General features: G+C 36.5%; 1 protein-coding gene across 1 annotated transcript in view; it reads left to right on the forward strand.

Moving 5' to 3' along the window:
• LOC126481730 (titin) overlaps positions 1 to 18,143 on the forward strand; it is a 534,189-nt gene extending 516,046 nt beyond the window's left edge. The window contains exons 119-125 of the mRNA XM_050105683.1: positions 98 to 252; positions 2,672 to 2,822; positions 6,234 to 6,338; positions 8,043 to 8,237; positions 8,666 to 8,871; positions 16,227 to 16,326; positions 17,037 to 18,143. Coding sequence (XP_049961640.1) covers positions 98 to 252; positions 2,672 to 2,822; positions 6,234 to 6,338; positions 8,043 to 8,237; positions 8,666 to 8,871; positions 16,227 to 16,326; positions 17,037 to 17,230 — 1,106 coding nt within the window. The 3' untranslated portion in view covers positions 17,231 to 18,143. The remainder of the gene's footprint in view (positions 1 to 97; positions 253 to 2,671; positions 2,823 to 6,233; positions 6,339 to 8,042; positions 8,238 to 8,665; positions 8,872 to 16,226; positions 16,327 to 17,036) is intronic.
• The last annotated feature ends 3,101 nt before the right edge of the window (positions 18,144 to 21,244 follow it).

Raw genomic sequence — 21,244 nt, forward strand, 5'->3', positions numbered from 1 at the left:
AGATCTGCACATGTGCACTGTTCTCGGTGATAAAGTATTTATGATTGTAAAGTTATTTCTTCAAGTGAGAGAAACAAATATTTTGTTTTATTTTCAGATAAACCGTCTGCCCCAAGAGGACCACTACATGTCTCAGGTATGACTGAGACATCTTTCACTGTCGCTTGGCAATCACCAGAATCAGATGGAGGTGCTCCAGTGCTGGAATATGTTGTAGAACGCAGAGAAGTGGGGAAGAAGGCCTGGCAGAAGGTCAGTCGTTATACTGTGTGAAATCTTTCAGTACAGAATGTATTGACAGAATAGCATACATTGCTAATGCAACTTTTTTACAACATTACAATTAATAGTTATTCTGGATGGAAAAAAAACAAAAATTAAAAATTACAGCCACTCACTTGTAACTGATGTAAAGTACCATTCAGAAATATGTAACAGCATAGACATAGCTTGTGAACTACAGATCTTTTTCTAGTTTGAGTACATAAACAACCTCACACAAAAATGCATCTATCTGTGGCTTTGGTGATGCTGTTAACGTGTGGTTGTAAAGGTTGTAAGAAGTAAGTGATATGAAAGGCATGAGAAGTAGTGGGAGGTATGAGTATGATAAAAGTAGGTGGGAGGGGGAGATAGAAAGAGAGAGAGAGAGAAGTCGCTCACAGCAGTAATAGAAAAATGAATTTTGAAAAAGACAGCCTCACACAATTAAGAGAGGGGAGGGGGGAGGGGGTAGGAGGAAGCTGGGGGGAGAAGTAAGGTAATTACCAAGATGTGCAGGGAAGATATGGTGAAAAAAATTATGGGAGAAGATAAAAACGTTTGAAAACAAAAAATCAACATCCAAGAAGAGATTACAAAAAGGAGCAAACAGTTATTTTACTCTGAAAGAGAAATTAAATCTATTTTTATTGTATCTCATTGGTTATTACATGAGACAGATACCATTATACCTTTGGGTGTCTAGTGGCATAAAATCTTAATAGTTTACATTGTTGAAGACAATTTCTGATTAATACAGAGAACTGAAATGAGCCAAGCAAGGATTGTTGCGGAAAAAACGTGTCTGGATCATCTTTTTCCAAAATAATTTATGTATCAAAAATAGTAGATATTCCATACAAGGCTCATTTTAGTAAAAAAAATAAAATACAGCATACACTGCTGAATCATTGTGACTTCTGTGTGGCAAGTAGACAACTCAAAAGGTGACCATATCCAGTCTGCTTTACCCATGCAAATTCAAAAAGTTGTATTTTGTTTGTACTGTACCAGTAGTAGCTGCTACCAGTTAATGATGATATGGGTCCATCCTGTATAAAACACATCCAGAATCATCAAAATCAGCCAACCTTTTGAGTACTTATGGACAAACAAATGTAAAAAATATACATGATGAAGTAACAACTTCCTGAGAATGGAAGACTGGGATATTGTGAGATCTTTTACCTTTTTAATCTGTTGGTAACTGTCTAAAGGAGGAAGGAAAATTAGGTTTTAAAATCCCATTAGCCTTGATGTCATTAGAGATGGAGCACAAGCTGGGAATGTTTCAAGGTCGGGGAAGGAAATCGGCCTTTCCCTTTCAAAGGAACCATTTCAGCATTTGCCTGCTGTGATGTAGGGAAATCATGGAAAACTTAAATCTGGATGGCTGGACACAGATTTTAACAGTTGTCCTCCCAAATTTGAATCCAATGGGAACCTATTTGATTGGCTTAACAATCAGCTTTATGCAATAGGCAAATCACTCTACCCGCATATATAAACTTGTATTAAGACATTTTCCCCTGAACCTGAAATTACATACTTACAATCTAAGATTGCTCCTTGTACTAGATTATATTGAAAATTGTAAGTTGTACACTTTCGGTGTTTTTGTAATGTCTCACTGAAATACATTATGGTCCATGGCTGGCTGGAGAAAATGTTCCACACAAGCAACATATCATTCCCTCCTATCTATCATAGTAAGAAGACACTTTCCTGTTAAACAAATATCGCATGACCAGGAGTAGTCCACAGTTATCTCCTTTATGTTTATTTTGGTCTGGATACCTTTCCTGAATCTTTTGTTACACAACTTACAGTTATTACCATTTTTAGTTCACTTCTATCACTTTTATGTGGTGAAATTTACACCTACGAGTCCAGTCAGTGCCGCTTTGGAACTTCTTCATAGCAAATGTTATGTATGTTAAAGTTATTAGACCATTTTGGCAAACATGCCAAATATTTCAAAAACAAAGTGTCATTATCAGGCACTTTGTTTGGTTGCTGCCAGGAAGTTGGGACAGTCTCACTCTATACTCATGGGCATCCCTCACCAATAACAGAATACTATTATTTTGTTTCCTTTCTTCTAATTTGCAGTGACTAGTTAACTTTATTTTATTGACATCCCAAAACAACCTGAAAAAATGTAGGCTAAGGTTTGGTGCAGTCTGAATATGATTTAAGAAAAAGTTTATGTACTTGTGCATTTTCTGCACTTATGTTCATTTGTATAATAAATGGGTAAATTTTGACAAAATCAATGGTAACATTATTATGTATTCAAATAAAGTGTGCATTAAATTAATACGGTATAAAAACCTACTATCTTTCTGAAATTTATCTGTAAAATATCACCAGATTGCAGTATGTAACATAAGGAATACAATGCTAACAGGTTGGAAGCACAACAAAAGATGTGACTCACATTGAAGTTTCTGGACTTAAAACGAATTCATCGCATAATATCAGGATAACAGCTAGAAATGAAGTTGGTCTCAGTGTACCATTTGCTCCCGAAGATGCAATTACTGTTGGAATGAGAATAAGTAAGAAACAGTTTTTGTTTCCTAATAATCTTTATTACCAAGAGACTGTTTTTCATATTAATATATATAATTCTTTTTCTGCTTCTAACATACTTATGCAGAGCCACACAATTAAAAATTTATTCAGAAGCTGACATCCTATATCAAAAAATGTTTTAACTAATTTTTTGGTAGTTTAGTTATCATATTTACCATTACAAACAGAAGAAATTTTTGGAGTGCATGGCGAAATAAGGAAGCATGATATTTATTTTCTTAAGTTTGGAATGATATTGATAATTACAGAAAAATTGCTCAGTAACTTGAATTTCCAGACATGCTGAACACTAATTTGTATTCACAGCTTTGCCTCCAGTGTTAAAAGGAGTAATGAAATATGATTTTTTTTTTTTTTTTTTTCATTGGGAGGGTAATGTTATATTGACTGTAATTGCCTCTCATTCATAGTCTCTGAAATAAAATATTTCATTCCACACAAGTGTGTGCACTGAAGTGAAACTTTACTGAAGATTTAGACTGTGTGCATAAATATGCTTCCATGGCTATAGTAGCCAATGATTTAGCCCAAAAAAAAAAAAAAAAAAAAAAAAAAAAAAATTGTCGGCTTTGTTTCTGAGTAATTGTGAAAATCTGCTTGTGCAAAACTGAAACTTTTAAACATGGGTTCAATGTATAAGATCGGAGAAAATGCAATGTAATCTTATTATTTTGGGATGTGATTTTACAATATGCCTATGCATGTTTGTCCTGTCTTTGTGAATCTGAAGGCAGAAGTTTTCATGAAGATAACTTACCTTAGTGCTATTAACTGCTATTTGTGCTTTATAGCTTTTCTCTCTATTAACTATTTTCACAGGAAAAATTCCACCCAAGTATGCAACAAACGCTTTGTTGGTAATGTTAGGTGCTTTTCGAGCAAGAGGTGTGGCTGGCTATTGTAAGTAATGCTTTGTGCTTGTGCTAAATGTTCCTTGTCTAAACTTTGTTTTACAGTCCTCTACAGATAGTCCCCCTAAAATTTTAGGAACTGCAAGACACTAATCCCCTCATGTTTGGTGTTACAAAAGACAATAATATCTTGAATAATAAACTTTTATGTTAGTTTGTAGTTTCAAAATCTACTTTTCAGATGCTGTGAGAGCAAGAACACTGTAGGCCCTACTGATTTTTTGTAGTGTATTTGTATTTTCCATCTGTGTCTTTGCTTTAGATAACATGTTTTATCTGGGGGGGGGGGGGGGGGGCGGAAGTGGGGGGAGGGGGGGAGAAGCTGTACATATTACTATGTGAATTGTACCACTATGTCTGACTCATTTTCTTAACAACTCAGTGTAAAATGTATAGAACATATCTGAGGTAGATAGATTGTGGCTTTAGTAAGTAATCTGTTTTTGACTGGTGTTTTAATCTATGTTTCTATAGCAGAAAATTTTTAACCAGTCTCAACTCTATGGAAGCGAACAAAGTGATTTGTGTGTTAGTGTTTGTTTGTTTGTTTGTTTGTTTTTACCATGAATTTGATAAGCTTGTTTTGCTGCAAACAAAACAACTGAACTGGCGAAGAGTTCTCGGGCTTCCAGCCGGGTGGTGGTGTCTTCAAACTGCGACATTTCGACAAGTGACACACTCATCATCTTCTGGCGCCAGCTATATATGCTGGGAAAGCATACATTCACAAAACAATTGAAGTTTAAATTCATTTTTGAAGCAGATCACAGACAATTCTTTTTATGTAATAACTGCCTTCCAGAGAACACTGGTAGATTTGTGCAATAAGGAGTTCAAACCACAATATTATGGGTCAGAATATCTTGAAGAATAGCAGCAGAAATAACTTTAGTCTGCTTCTGATTCATGTGTTCACTACAAAATGGAAAAGAAAATAAGGCATGAATTATTTCTGAAGTAAAAGCAGCTGGTTCATATATTCATTTAATTTTTACTCATTTGAGCTTCTGAGTCAGTTAGGCAATGTTGTAACATATCCAAAACGTATTCAAGGGAAAAAAATGAAACACTGAACTATGAAATTCCAGAATTAAAATTGCAGTGAAAAGGACAACAACAAGGACAATATCAACAACAAAAATGTAGCATAATAATTTACTTCATTTTACAAATCTCATTACTTAAGTTATTCATTCATTTTGTACTGTAAATCCTGTTATAAAGGAGATCACTGTGGTTATGTGGAACAAGTAAATAACAGGCAGGTAAAAAGGATGGTGTGGGGCACAGCTTGTTCATATGTAGCTTCTGAGTCAGTTAGGCAATGTTATAACATATCCAAAACGTATTCAAGGGAAAAAAATGAAACACTGAACTATGAAATTCCAGAATAAAATTTGCAGTGAAAAGGACAACAACAAGGACAATATCAACAACAAAAATGTAGCATAATAATTTACTTCATTTTACAAATCTCATTATTTAAGTTATTCATTCATTTTGTTCTGTAAATCCTGTTATGAAGGAGATCACTGTGGTTATGTGGAACAAGTAAATAACAGGCAGGTAAAAAGGATGGTGTGGGGCACAGCTTGTTCATAGGTACCAGCTGAATATTTTCCTGGAACAATTTGGTCAAACCATTAAAACTTTACATCAAGATGGAAGTACTAATAAGGACAAAGACCACAGTCTTTTTTTTTCATTTTTTATACTGTGACTCCTTCAGGGCAATGAAGGCTAATAGCAAAGACCAGAAAGATTTCAAAAGAGTTAGTGGTTAGAGAAGTCACTCAGTACCCTGACAAGGAATAATGCTAATTAAATTCCTATTATGCTTATTAAACATCTACTATGAATAGGCTTCTGTTCTTGTGGCATGTAGATGACTATTGCTTTGTCTTGAGCATTCATGTTTTCATGCAGATATTAAGTTGAAACAACATATAAACAGTAGTAATATAACTGAGGAAACAACAGTCCTCCTCTCTTCTCCCTCGAACTAGTAGCATTGCTGTTTATTTTACAATGTTAAACTTAATCTGAGTATATGTTGATAGTCCATTATTATTAATGCTGTAGTAGCAGATGCTACACTTTGCTAATGCATATCTTAACCTTTTCCTTATTCCTGTAGGTTCTCCTTCAGATAGGATTCATAAAATGTAATGAATGAATTAATACTGACTGGATTTGTGTGTGTGTGTGTGTGTGTGGGAGGGGGGGGGGGGGGAGGGGGAGAAGAAAACCGCAAACTGCAGTGATCAAGGAAAATGTGGTGCCACACATCAAAAGAAGAAGAATTAGTGTTCACATCCCCTTGCATTTGCACTTTAAGAGTACACATTCTGTGGAATCTTCTATACATCTTTTAGAATAAAAGTATTTTGTTGATTGTTTCTTTGTGTTACTGTGAAGAGTGTAACTTCTGTGAAAAAACTGACTTCATTTCTATTTTTTTAGGTGCCCCATCTGCACCAGTTGATCTACATATTACTGATTTCACAAGCAAGAGTGTCACTCTGCAGTGGGGGCCCCCTGCCAGTACAGGTGGAACTGAACTAACAGGTAATGTAGACATTTTGTATTCTGCATAAAGTTTGCATAATATGACTACATTACATTGCTATAATTTTGTTAGACAGTTATCTATCTTCTCTTTCAGTTATCTTTGTGGGAGGGGGGGGGGGGGGGGGGGTATTTATGAAATCTGAAAGAAGAGTAAAATACAGAAAATCCGAGTTTGAGTGACGTTAGTCAGTTCTAATAATTACTTCCAAGACTAGCATTCCTGGAAGATAGGATACTGGAGAGACCTGGCTTAGCCACAGCCTGGAGGGTATTTCTAGACTGAAATTTTCACTCTGCAGTGGAGTGTGTGCTGATATGAAACTTCCTGGCAGAATAAAACTGTGTCCCGGACTGAGACTTGAACTCAGGACCTTTGCCTTTCATAGCAAATGCTCTTGCCTTTTGCAGGAGAACTTTTGTGAAGTTGGGAAGGAGATGGGGGGTATTTATGAAATCTGAAAGAAGAGTAAAATACAGAAAATCCGAGTTTGAGTGACGTTAGTCAGTTCTAATAATTACTTCCAAGACTAGCATTCCTGGAAGAAAGGATACTGGAGAGACCTGGCTTAGCCACAGCCTGGAGGGTATTTCTAGACTGAAATTTTCACTCTGCAGTGGAGTGTGTGCTGATATGAAACTTCCTGGCAGAATAAAACTGTGTCCTGGACTGAGACTTGAACTCAGGACCTTTGCCTTTCATAGCAAATGCTCTTGCCTTTTGCAGGAGAACTTTTGTGAAGTTGGGAAGGAGATGAGGTACTGGTCAAAGTAAAGTTGTGAGGACAGGTCATGAGTTGTGCTTGGGTAGCTTGGTTGGTAGAGCACTTGCTCGTGAAAGGCAAAGGTCCTGAGTTTGAGTCTTGGTCTGGCACACAGTTTTAATCTGTCAGGAAGTTTCATATTGCTGGACATAAGGAGTGAAGCTGTTATATTCAGCAGCAGATGTGAATATTATCTTTAAAAACCAGAAAAAACTGAATTTAAATGAAGAGGTGGAGTAGAATTAGCAGAATTACAGGAAAATTTTTTTAATGAAGGGTGGGGAGAGCAGAGAAAAGAACAGAAAAAAAGCAAGAGATATTGATTACTCTTCATTAAGATTATTATGTCAGTGGCTGAAGGCATGAAAGAAGATGGAAATTATTTATGAAACTTGAAAAAGCAGTAGAAAACTTTTTAAAGTGATACCTATTTCACTTATGCAGAGACTGTCTAAATAATTAGCTTGTGCGTGTGGCTGTCTATACATGGTAAATTTAAAAGTGTGTCTCAACGATGAGCTGACTCCACACTTTTAGAACTCAAGGCAGTTACACAGGAAATGTACAGTGGATTTTTCTGGAGTTTACAGGAGTGCCTGTCACATAGTTCTTGTTTGCTTATGAATCCACACAGATGAAAATAAATTACTTTGTTAAGAACAATAAATTTTTTTATCAATTTAGCCTGTCATCTGACTAATATCATTTCTATAAATCTACTTGAAAAAAGCTGCATTACTTCTGCATTTTAACCTAAATATTCTTTGTTTTGTATGATCTTTTATTGGGCTTCAAATTGCATATGTTAGCCATCCAAATTTGAAATTTGGTTCTAGCACATCATTTAAATATGTAATTTTATAGGTAGTTAAATATGTGGTTTCAGTTGCTATTTTGTCTTATATTAATTTCTATATAATTTTCCTTTACTATTCTACAGGATACATAATTGAAAAGAGACTACTGTCATCAAAGAAGTGGAGCAAAGTTGTTACACTTGAACCATCAGTACTACAATACTGTATAGAAAACCTTAAAGATAAGGCTGAGTACTTCTTCCGTGTGTATGCAGAAAATGCCATAGGACTTAGCCCACCAGCTGGCACAGAGCTGGTCTCCCTTAAAAAGCATGCAAGTAAGTTCTGTAGTAGTCCAAAATAAGGTACCAAACTGGAAATCATGAAACTTTATTTTTAAACAATGGAAAGTAGAGGATGGAATGACAAAAATATTATGAAAAGGATAGTTGCTATTTACAATATAGCAGAGATTCTGAGTTGCAGATAAGCACAACAAAGGCTTTTTGTTGTGCCTATCTGCAACTCATCGTCTTTTTTTTCTTTCTTTTTGATATAATTTCAGTTGTATTTTAATAATACTGGTAGTTTTAATCATCTTAAATGAATTCTCAAACAATCGAAAACCTGGGATTTTGTGTAGTTGCTAAATGAATTCTCCATAGTTATAAGAAATATGAGGTTACTTTCTATATGGTTATTACACTAAACATACCTTAATTGCCACTATGTGAGTGTTCTTACATAAAACATTAATTTTTTCTAGCTGTTCCATCACCACCTACAGCTCCACTTGAGGTACGACCCATAGGCCCAAATGCTGTTGTGATTGCATGGGGAATCCCTGAAACTGATGGTGGTGCACCTCTTCAGGGTTATACTATCGCCATACGTGATGTGCGAAAGACTATGTGGATGGAAGTTGGTCGTGTCAAAGCTGATGTACATAAACTCACAATCAAAGACCTACAGGTATGTTTTAATGTATGATGTGTAAGGAAATATATTTATCAGAAATATTTTGTTATTAGTTGAGAATGTGGTGCTAATGGGCACTGATTTCATATACTTCTGAGCTAATTTCACTTTAAAAAATTTAACAGACCAAAAGACAATGTTAATAGCATAAAGAAATATAGGACTTTTGTCTATCTTATGACAAAATACCTACACAGATGAATGGTGGAAAAACTCCAGCAGTCTGAACATTTAGTTTCATATAAGAATATGTAATAGCATCTGTAGAGATTGGGAAAGCAGAAGTGACTTGCTTGCAATCACAAGCTGTTATTGAAGCCATCAGTCACACTCATCTGTCTCATTTGATATTGTGTTGCCTGCAGAAAACTGTGACGTTGCTCCACATTCCCAGTCGAGCACACAGTTTCAATTCGTCAGGAAGATTCATTTCAGTCACTGTCCACAGCAGTATGAAAGTTCCATTTTGGTTCACAGCAAACAGTTTCACTCCAAATCATATAGAAAGTCATCTTGTGTAATTTTAAACTAATAACAATGATGGACTGGCTCCAGAAGATGTTTGTCACTTAATATACAAAATGCGATGTGTAAAAATATTTTTTGGTTGACTGTATTACAAGTTAGAATATAATCATCATCTCGACAACCCAATCAAAAACTTAATTCAGCATACTACCCACTCATATTTATCCACCATTGCCAAACCTCCAAAGACAAATGTTGTTCATAGCAAACAGTTGCTACTTTCAAATGAATAGTGATATACGTGATCACCGTAAGATACGATATGGAATGGAATGGATTCTCTCTCTTCCTTCCCCCTCCCTCTAGGATAGAAAATAGATTTTTTGTTCACAAGTGTTTTTTTAAGTAAATTCCCCTTAAACTCAAAATTATTCAGAATCTGCATTTATGAACCATATAATGTATGAATGAATGAGTGAATGATTTTTTCAAGAATGGATGGATTACTGCACAGTGTAATTAACACTTTTGCTATGGTGAACTTCTGTAGAAGTTGGGAGCGAATGTAGTGCTCAGCCAATGGACTGCTGCAGCAGTCGAGTGCGGCCTGTGCCCAGCCGGTGGACTGCTATAGCAGTTCCGCTTTGCATCATATTTCTCTGCTTCACTATGCTCGACTTATGTGGAAGTTTGACCTATGCATCATTTAGCAGCTTTGCTCGACGTCTGTACTTAACAACAGAGTCACTTGATGGCAGCTGTATTCAGTTAGTTTCACTTGAGCTGCACTGCTCATTTCCCGCCTTCTTTCTAATCTGAAGTGACGTGTTGTTAACCTCAGTTAATTTTTACTAGAAGTAATATGACATAGAAGCAATATAATGTGGAGGAAGCTCTTCCTCTCACATTGCGTAGTGAGTTTTAGGATGAAAGCAAATTATTGTTCGAATCTGATGATGAATGTGAAACACCTATCGTAGCTGCTTCTCCAGCTGTTCCATCGACATCCCCAGATTTGGATTTGTGCACAGACACGGCACACAATACCAAAAACATGTGTGATTTGTATAAATATTTTCTTGAATAAATGTATAGTATAAAATCCAATTGTGATAACACTATGAGTGTGAAAGCAGGACAGAGTAGTGCCGTGGGGAGCGTGAAAAATGCGTCGTACAGCGGGCATGGCCGGGCAGGACTGGCACTCGTCCACAGCACACGACACAACAATCAAAGCACCAGTGTGAAAGGGTTAATGCTGAAATGTAATCTTGATAAATTAAACTTATATGTTTGAGTGGATTCAGAAGAGAGATATGTCCTTTGTGTGCAAGAAACTGTCACCTGATACGTCCAAGCATTTTCTGAAACTGCTTCAATCTTTCTGTACATATTTTATACCTTTTAACACTTTGAAAAGGTTATAATATACTGAAAAGGATAGTTGCCACTCATATAGCAGAGATGCTGAGATGCAGAAAGGCACAACAAAAAGACTGTAGGAAAGTTAGCTTTTGGCCGACAATGCTTTTGTCAAAAATAGACAAAACACACACACACACACACACACACACACACACACACACACACACACACACACACACACACATACACTCACGCAAATGCAACTCACACATACAAGATCACAGTCTCTGGCAGCTGGATCCAGACTGTGAGCAGCATGGTATTATGGGTGAGGCAACCAGATGGTGGTTAGGAGGAGACTGGCGCAGGGAGGGGGAGGTATGGCAGGGTGTGGTGGGGGGCAATAAAGTTCTGCTGGAAGTGTGCAGAGATGAGGTAGAGAATGGGAGAGCTAGGTGCAGTAAGGATGTTAGATGGAGGGGAGGGGGGAGGGACAGGTTAGCCGAAAAGGAGCAGTATAAAGACTGGGTATGTTGGTGGAATAGAGGGCTGTGTAGTGCTGGAATGGGGACAAGGAAGGGGCTACACAGGTAAGGACAATGACTAACAAAGATTGAGGCCAGAAGGGTTACATGAATGTAAGATATATTGCAGGGAGAGTTCCCACCTGTGCAATTCGGAAAAGTTGGTGCTGGTGGGAAAGATCTATATGGTACAGGCTGTGAAGTAGTCTTTGAAATGAAGGACATCATGTTGGTCGGCATACTTAGCAGCAGGGTGGTCCAGTTGTTTCTTGGGCACAGTTTGACAGTGACCATTCATGTGCACAGACAGCTTGTTGTTTCACAGGTAGCCCTGCATTTGATGGGATGATGTATGACAGGACTGGAGTAAGTGGTGGTGGGAGGATGAATAGGACAGGTCTTGCATTTGGGTCAATTACAGACATATGAGCCACAAGGCAAGGGTGTGGGAGCAGGGGTTGTGTAGAGATAGATGAGGATATTGTGTAGGTTTGATGAGTGGTGGAGCACCACTGTGGGAGGAGTGGGAAGGATAGTGGGAGTGGGTAGGACATTTCCAATTTCAGGGCGATGAAAGGTAGTCGAAACCCTGGCGGAGAATGTAATTCAATTGCTCCAGTTCTGGGTGGTACTGAATCACAAGGGGAATGCTTCTCTGTGGCCGGACGGTGGAGCTTTGGGAGGTGTTGGATGACTGTAAAGATAAGGCACAGGTTATACACTTCTGGTCTAGACTTCTTAAAGATATACTGAATGGTAGAGATTTCTTTAATAAAAAGCAGATAATGGATGCCTCAACTTTGATACTTACCATGTTACTATAATAACATGTGTGGTTGAGAATGACCATTGTGGAATACAATGAAACAGCAAGGTCATCAGTAAGTGAAACCTGTAGTATAACAGAGTACCTTTTTGCCATTGTTAAGTGTTTCTTATTCTGCAAAGATGATAATTTTAAGAAATGTTGAGTGAGGGAATAAGTGAATAAGACACTGTATATTGATTAATGAACTAACTAAACTAGAGAAAATATTGTTTGTATTGACAAACAAGAATTCGACCTATGTGAATAAACTGAAACAGACTGCACTGGGGCAAACCCTTACTTACTAGTTGAATTTACAGCTTTCAGTTTAGCAGAAAAATCAACATGCTATTTTAATTTCGAAGATAAGTACATGCTATATAACTAAATCGACATCATTTTTGAGCTTTCACTGAATTTTGTAACCCAAAGTTATTCATGTGATTCATCCTGAAAATCTCCTTTGTCCTTGGACATACCGATATGTACACATTTTCATGCAATAAATAACCTTACAAGCAAGACAGGATTACCAACCCATATTTTGTCAGCGCATTCCTTTCTACTATTTATTAATTTTTAAATTATTTTTTCTTTTTAAATATCAGAATCACAATTGACATTTAATTGATCACTTGTTACACTTATTATTTGTTGCATTAAAATAATTAATTGTGTCTCAAAGATTAAGAATAAAAACAAATGAATATTTTTATTTCAAGTTGTTCTGTTCTGAGCAATTACAACTGCAAATAATTTTTCAAGTGGCCACTAGAAAAAGAAACAGAATGTAAAACAAATAATAAACTACAAAAAGACAAGATAAATAGTAAATATCATTAGATAAAAACACTTGTGTCCATCTGGTAATTGATAAAGTACAAGTACACAGTTGAGGTATTTCATGCTTACTGGAACTTGCTGGACGAACTTGTTCTACACATCGACGGAAGTCTAAATCTAAAGAGAGCAACATCTACTCAAAGAGTTCTTTGATCTGCCTGTTCTCTGAATTCATTGTGGGCTATGATTGGTTGTGCCAAAAATGTGGTCTCCACATTTCTGATGTATCCAACTTGAATTCTACAACCCTAATGCTTAGTGCAGCAGTCCACAGCTACTAAAAAAAGAAGTCCTCAGAAATTCATATTCAGATTTCAGACTCATTCAAGGAATCTGGTACCCATGAACTGGATGAAATTCTTGCATTTTAAACTTGGCAGCAGTATGCAACACTTTTTGTGCAGTGCTTTGCAGTTTTTATTTCAGAGGGGAATGCCAGTAACTAAGTGTAGTGAAATTCATTGTAGGCAGCCTGTAATGAATCTTGGAAGCTATAGCTATGACTTCCTGGTGAGAGTCACTATTCTTTCCTGGGAGGGTAATTTAAATGTGTGACTGGATTTTTTTCTGAAATTTGGCTCATCATATTTTGTCTAGAAACAAAACAGACACCTGCTACAAAACAGTTTCCTTTATGATGATTTCAAGTTTATGATGGCCTAGCAGATGTGCTAGCTAATTAAATTTAAGTAGCTGAAGTTGGATTTCACCAATGTAACACAAAAACTTTGTTTAAATTGCTCTTGTTTACGTAATAAGAATTGTTTATTAATGGCACTAATTATCTCTGTCACTTCAGCAGCAGCCAATTTACTAGGCATACTAATATCTTGCTCACAGTTTCCAAAAAACTCTTCTAACTATTCTTGAGTCTGACTCAATATAACTTTACTGCTCAGATATTATATATGCCTACTCCTACATAGATACTCCAAAAGCCACCATATGGTGCAAGGTGGAGGGCACCCTGTACTATTAGTCATTTCCTTTCCTGTTCGTCTCACACATAGAGTGAGAGAAAAACAACTGTCTATATGCCACTGTATCGGTCCTAATTTATTTTATCTTATCTTCAAGGTCCTTATGCAAAATGTATGTTGGTGGCAGTAGAGTCAGTCTGCAGTCACCTTCAGGTGCTGGTTCTCTAAATTTTCTCAATAGTGATCCACAAAAAGAATATAGTCTTCCCTCCAGTGATTACCATCTTAATTGATGAAGCATTTCTGCAACACATACATGATGGTCGAATCAACCCATAACAAATCTGCTAGCATGCTTCAGATTTGTTTCAGTGTCTTCCTTTAATCTGACCTGGTAGGGATCTCAAATACCTGAGTAGTACTCAAGAATGGATCACATTAATGTTCTGTATGTGGCCTCGTTTACAGATGAATGACATTTCCTAAAATTCGTACAATAAACTAAAGTCAACCATCTGCCTTCCCATCAACTACCCTTACATGCTCAATCCATATTATATCACGTTACACCAGATATTTAATTGACATGACTGTGTCAAGAAGCACACTACTAATGCTGGATTCGAACATAACAGGACTGTTTTTACCACTGGCCACTGGTGTAAGTATTCCAAGTCAAGATAAATCCAATGAATGCTCAAAGCACAAACAGTTCAACCACAAGGAAATCTTCTAAATCACTGTATACTTTTGATAAAAATGTGAAGTTTGGAACTAATACAGTTCAGGAAACATAGTTCTCTTTAACACCAATACCAATATGTCTCCTGAGTACTGACAGAAATCCTCAGATACAACTGAAAAGGAAATGTCTGTACTCTCTTGAGCACCTGACCATTGTCCACAATTTACTCAAACAGAAAATGACATGAAAATATCTGGGCTATCTAAAGTCCCCCAATCCTCTCAACATCAGTTCCCAGATAAATTTTTGATATATCTTCCATGCCCTTACATCTATAATTAAACAAAAGGGACATTCTAAATCACATTTAAATGCTGATTTTAATGACACCAAACACTATCTATTCACTTTATCTAATCTCTCATAAAACTTACATGAATTTGAGTTATTCTGTTACCGTGTATTATTTTTGTCTTAGAATTCCTTACATAAATGCTTTCCACATTTCACTGACAAACACTGTCAACCATCTTTTGACTTGCTAAGACAGCTGACTGAAAACAAAAAGGGGAACAACCAGTCTAATGCTGCCTGTGCCAACATTTCTTAACATTACGCAGGTGGCTGGTGTCAACCAGAGCCAACAGTACACCTAATGAATCTTTTGAAATCAATTCAAGACAAGCTGATGTGCTGGTGACTGTCCCTTCTGTGGTGCTTAACACATATCCAAACTGTAGCCCGTACATCTAATACACACTACCAGGTTTCCACCTTCAGGCAGTGAAATCGTGCGACCATCTGGAGTATCTGAGGAGACAATGATGTCCCTTTGAAAACCATTTTAAAAACACGTTCTGTGTAATCACCCCACCAACCTGCAGCATCTAAGAATTACTTTTCTGTTTGGTTGCAATACAGCAAGCTTCACAAATAATAATGCCTGCTGTGTCCCCAAGCTCTTGAAGTAAAGCGTATGACAAGTGACAGTGGGCCTTTGTAGTGCATTTAAGATACATGTCCCATTTCTGTAGAATGTAAGGAGTGAATAATAGGATAAGCATTTTAGTTCAGGGCACTCCTAAAAAGTGTGACCTACTTGGCAGGGACAAATGAAACAATGTCTTCTTTAATAGGCACTTTATAGCAAGCATCTCATTGGCCCTTTTGATGTCATGAAACTGTTTGACAAACCAGCCTTCTAACCTGATCTGCCTCCAACCTGAAACTCACAAATGCCCCATATTGAACAGTATTAATTGAAGATGAATCCTTGACATCCCAGCTAGCCCTGGGCCTCCTGCAGGACATTAGAAATGCTTGACAATATGCCACACTGAGCAACCTGTCATGCATCCCCTGCTCCTGCCCATGCATGGTACAAAGCACCGATGTTGCTCCTTTTGTCAGCTCCCAATCTAGATACCTAGTTTATGCTGACATCTAATTGTCTTCCAAGCATAGTCATACCTCAGACAGAGCTAGTGCATAGTCATACTTCAGACAGAGCTAGCAAATTCTGGTGATTTCCTGAGCTTTCCTTTATCATTCGCTTTGCAATGCAGCCTCTCCTTATCCTGAAACTCAATTGCATTATAGTTCTATTTTTGTACTCCAGAACTTTTTATCTCTATGTTTTCTCTCGCTGTTTATCTGAGGGTATATGTGATGTTAATAGTCAGTGTTAGGACTGGATATTGTATGATTATTTATGTATAACTTTGTTCTTCTTTCAGGAAAACCATGAATACCTCATTCGAATTTTTGCAAAGAATGAAGTTGGTCCTAGTGAGCCTTTGGAATCAGAGGAGCCATTTAAAATGCTGAGGCCAACAGGTAAAGTAGCCCACAGAAATTATGGCATTCAGTTTAAGATTAAAGATGAATTTTCAAGATATAGCATTCTGTTTGAAAGCAGTCTGTGCTGATGATTTCCAATCGAGAGTCTTTAAAATAAAGAATGAGAATTTTATATTATTTGTATGCAGAAAAAAGCTTTGTATTTACTTTCCTTCCAATAAGAACATGTGCAACAGCTTACTGCTTTTCACTGAATGCAATTTGATAAATAAAGCACTCCAAATTTGAACCACAAATATCATTTCTTCTGAACAGTCTAATTAAAATATAACAATTGAGTTGAACAAACTGCAGATTTATGCAACTTGTTGACATTTCAAGCCATATGTCATATTACAGTACATTTCCATGCTTCTTCATTCTGTATTGTAAATCACCAATGCTGGTACTGTACTCAAATAATCCCCATGTCTTCCCTCTTAGCTTCTTCTGGTATCCTTGTGATGTTGGGTTCTGTCTGACTAAAGCTTACATTTGTAATCTTTCAAGCTTTCCCCTGTAGCTTCTCAGAAGGTTTGTTAGGATCCCAATGTTCAAGATTATGTTGTTTTTAAGTGATGGAATTGGACCTTTTATTGGAAAAGTGTTTACTTGTAATAGTGGAACAAAAGTCTAGTAATACGTACCCTATGCATGTAGCATTGCAACACATCTTAATTTTTTGTGTATGCTATGTCTTTCTACAGAAATTGACCAGCAAGAACTCGATAAGCTGGAAACGACAGCACCGACACTTAGTTTCAGTACTGAAACCACCACATCCTGGATGAAAGAAGCAGGCATGGATGCTGACATCCGATCATACGCAAGAGGTTCATTATTAAGAAGGGATGAATATTTCTTCCGTATTTGGTACTATGCCCGACAGTTGTTTAAGTGATGTGGTGTAAGGAATCAATTGTGAAGACAAAGACAAATAGTGTGTAAAGTGTATACGAAGTCGTAAGTAGAGTTGTTGAGCGTATCTGTGCTTAAGGCACTGATAAAACAATAGAACTATTTATTTTTTTACCTTTTGTAAAGCAATTTTGTACTGAATTTTATATGAAGGCTTGGAAGCAGCACTGTGGGCAAGCACTCTACTATCTTGCTTCCTGATTTCCATCAATGAAATAAAAAAAAAGTACCCTGTGCAAAGCAAAGCAGGGGGCACTGATAGAGAGTAGAACTTGCACCTGTTGCTTCTGGCTGACTGATTCAAGGACCAAGACTGTTGCTTTGTATTTCTTGCATATTCAGTAAATATGTAAATAAGGAGGCAGAGGAACTGTACATTACTACAAATGTTAATAATAATAATTTATTGAAATGAGGATGTAAATGTTTATGGACATAAAATGTAATTCTTATAGGTTTTTCATATATATGTAATTTTTATGGACACTGTACTACACAACAAAACAAGTCAGAGAAGTGGGTCTGCTGAAGCAGGACATTTCTGCTGTGACTTAATAAGTGTGTAAGTAATACAGTGTATTATGCTGTGATATACTCTTGTGTATCATTCAGTTTTGAATTATGTGATTTCAAATGTGTAATTGTGTTCAATTGGCTGCAAGTATTTTTTACCTCTTTTAATATCACTGTCTGTTTCAACTGCAGTTGCAATAACTGCTTACAAAGTAGTCTGTAATCATTTGGTTCAAGTAAGCGTCACTTCACCGGTAACTTAAAGGAGACAAAATATAGGTGCAACGACATGAATTTGTTACTGGTAAGAGTCAGCTTACAGAGCAAATGATACTTCATGAAAGAATCATATTAAAATATATATATTTTTAAAGTTGGAATAATTTGTTTGCTGTTTTTTTAACCTTTCAGTACAGTGATATATTGTTCTTTCCTTCCTTTTTGTTGACACACCAGGAATGTCAGAAATTACTTCCTCATTTTGAAGATAAACTAAAGTCCAGTGAAATGGGGAATACAAAAAACACTTTTGAGCATCGAATAAGCACATATGATGCTGTCCAGGTTGGAATATCAACAGTATTATGAAAAGGACAGATTGCTACTTTGCGTAAAAATGACACATTGAGTTGCAGACAGGCTCAGTGAAAAGACTGTTATATGCTGAGCTTTCAGCCAAAGCCTTCTTCAGAAAAGGAAGCACACACACACACACACACACACACACACACACACACACACACAAGCAAGCAATCCTCATGCACACATGACCTCTATCTCTGGCCATTCCAGAGTATGAGGGTGCTTGTTTGTCTAAACATGTGTGTTTTCCTTTCTGAAGAAGGCTTTGGCCAAAAGCTCAATTTTTATTGCTTTTTTTATTGTGCTTGTCTGCAGCTCAATATATCATCTGTATGGTGAGAGCAATCTATCATTTTTATAATATTGTACGAATGATCCTGTCTTTTTCAGTCACTTTTAAGGGTAACATCACCAGTCATTGGCTGTTACTTATGACTTGCTGTTGAACATTTCATTCCTGTATCTTCTAAAAACTTGGTAATCAGTTTGAAGCTCAGCATGCTATTAGCTATTACACCTGGTAGGTATGTAGGGAAACTGATCACTGCCTAGTAAGTAGGAGACCCAAGTTCGAATTCCAGTTCAGCCCAAATTTTCAACTTTCTTGTCCATTCACAGCAGTAATTCCTTTGTGTCTTAATTCATAATGGCTGCTGGATCGAAGTTATGTCTGTTCTTATGGACATGTCTGAAAGAACAGACAAAACACACACACACACACACACACACACACAGATATATAAAACATCACTTGTGTTATGCATATTTATATAGTCATCAAAGTATCACACCCAGGCTAAATTTGTACAGAAATTAAGTCACTCAAAAAAGGAACATCCTAATTACATACACAACTTTAAAAATGGCAGCTCCACAGATACATGAAAGGCAACTACAAATGAAATACTCATATCAGAAAAATTGCATTAGACCTACGTAAAGAATTTTTAAATTGGAACCTTCCCAGGTACTTGTTTTTGCAAAATGCAAGCAACATGTTGTCTCTATTATTAGCATCAAATTATCTTAACTTTATGGACCTCAGGTATGAAAAAATATGTCCTACAAATTTCATAAAGAAAGTATTATGTACCTTCGTACAGACAATTCATAATTACATCATCTCACACACACGTTACAATACCAGAACATATCTCTGCTTACAACCTATAGCAACAAAATATTAATAATACAGCACTCAAAATTTACATTAGTATTCTAGTCACATTCTAAATAGCATCAAAAACATTTCATACGCAGTGGAACTAACATAACAAAAATACAAAAATTGAAACTGATATTTGGCTGTAGAAAAAAATTGAAACTATTTGGAGGAATACTTTCTCAAGTACATATGCTCATGTAAAAAATCATCACTTCCCTATCACATCAACTGACTCATTAGGTGAGACTTAACTCTATAAAAAATGAACTTACACTAAGTGAGGAAAAATACATTTTGTCGCAAAAAAAGCATAAACAATTACATCACCTTAAATTTAGAGGATTATGTACAATTTCAGATCTTCCGCAAATCTTTTGAAAAAATTCTTTTTAGTCATTGGATAGAACAGACAGATGGTGTCCCCACATGTTCTATCCAATAGTGTCCCCTTTCTCCAACCTCTCAACCCCTTCCAGTGTCATGCCTTCATGTCACCCTCATTGTGCACTGCATCCCACTGGCTCTGGTGCCCATGTAGCACATTCCTAGCCCATTTATCTGCCACTCCTCCCTCAATTCCTCGCAAACAAATCTACTGCTTCCCTCTGAGTTGTTAACTACTGATCCACAACCCCTTCTCCTGTCTCTACCTCTCTCTCCCTCTACCCACCCCACCAGACACAACTCCCACCCCACCCTAGTCCACCTGCCAAAATGCAATCATGGCATGTAGGTTTATAGTGTGTGTGTGTGTGTGTGTGTGTGTGTGTGTGTGTGTGTGTGTGTGTGTGTGTTTGTCTGTGTGTTTTTGTACTACAGAGCTGTAGTACAAAAACACACAGACACACACACACACATTATTCCAAAAGATGGCAAGTTTTTCTTTTTCTTTTGTGACTGCCTGTCAGTGACTCAATGGCTCTACTGTGTGATGAGCATCTCCTTCACTCCTAAATTATTTGTATTCTGCCATAACTTTCCTTGCTATAAATTTTAATAATGCCTATACATTTTTCAGTAATTAAACACTGCTTAAATTATGGGGTTGGAACTACTTTTGAATTCAAAAGTTTCTGAAACTAAATCCAATTACTGAAATTCTCAACACTTATTCAAAAATTACATCGTGTTTGCTTTTCATTCCTGCAAGATCTTTTACCTATTTTCTAACCTATCACAAACATTTAATTAGTAATATATTTCTCTTAATGCAATAGTACTTGAAGTTATTAATGCAAAATATCTATACACAGAATTTGCTCCATGAATGATTTAAGTATTACATTAATCTGAAAACAGGATTCGCAGCAGGATTCATTTCATTATCTGTTAAATAAATTAGAATTTTATTCAATTTCTTACTTGTGGTACCTTAAGTTAAATATGTTGCTCCAATGTTATCTCAAATAGTACATGTAGTTTTTCACATTAAAAAAATGTATTTACTTGTACATAGTTATATGTTATTGCTCATATCTACTGTCTTATAAAACTACTTCCTTACAACCTTGTTAACTATGGAAGTGTGTTTGCAAAATTGAACTTTCAGAGGCACAGGGTTCCTACCAACTATCTCAACCTTCACCTTGTTACATAACATTACACATAGTCCTTACTATTACTTCATGAATTTTGCCTAGAATAGAAAACAGTAGAAGATAATTACTTTTCTCTTACAACTCGTGGATAGGAGAGTTAGGAACTGGAGTGATCTAAAAAAAGAAGAATGGAATCACC

The sequence above is a fragment of the Schistocerca serialis genome, chromosome 5, assembly GCF_023864345.2.
Source record: "Schistocerca serialis cubense isolate TAMUIC-IGC-003099 chromosome 5, iqSchSeri2.2, whole genome shotgun sequence".
NCBI classification, from domain to species: Eukaryota; Metazoa; Arthropoda; class Insecta; order Orthoptera; family Acrididae; genus Schistocerca; species Schistocerca serialis.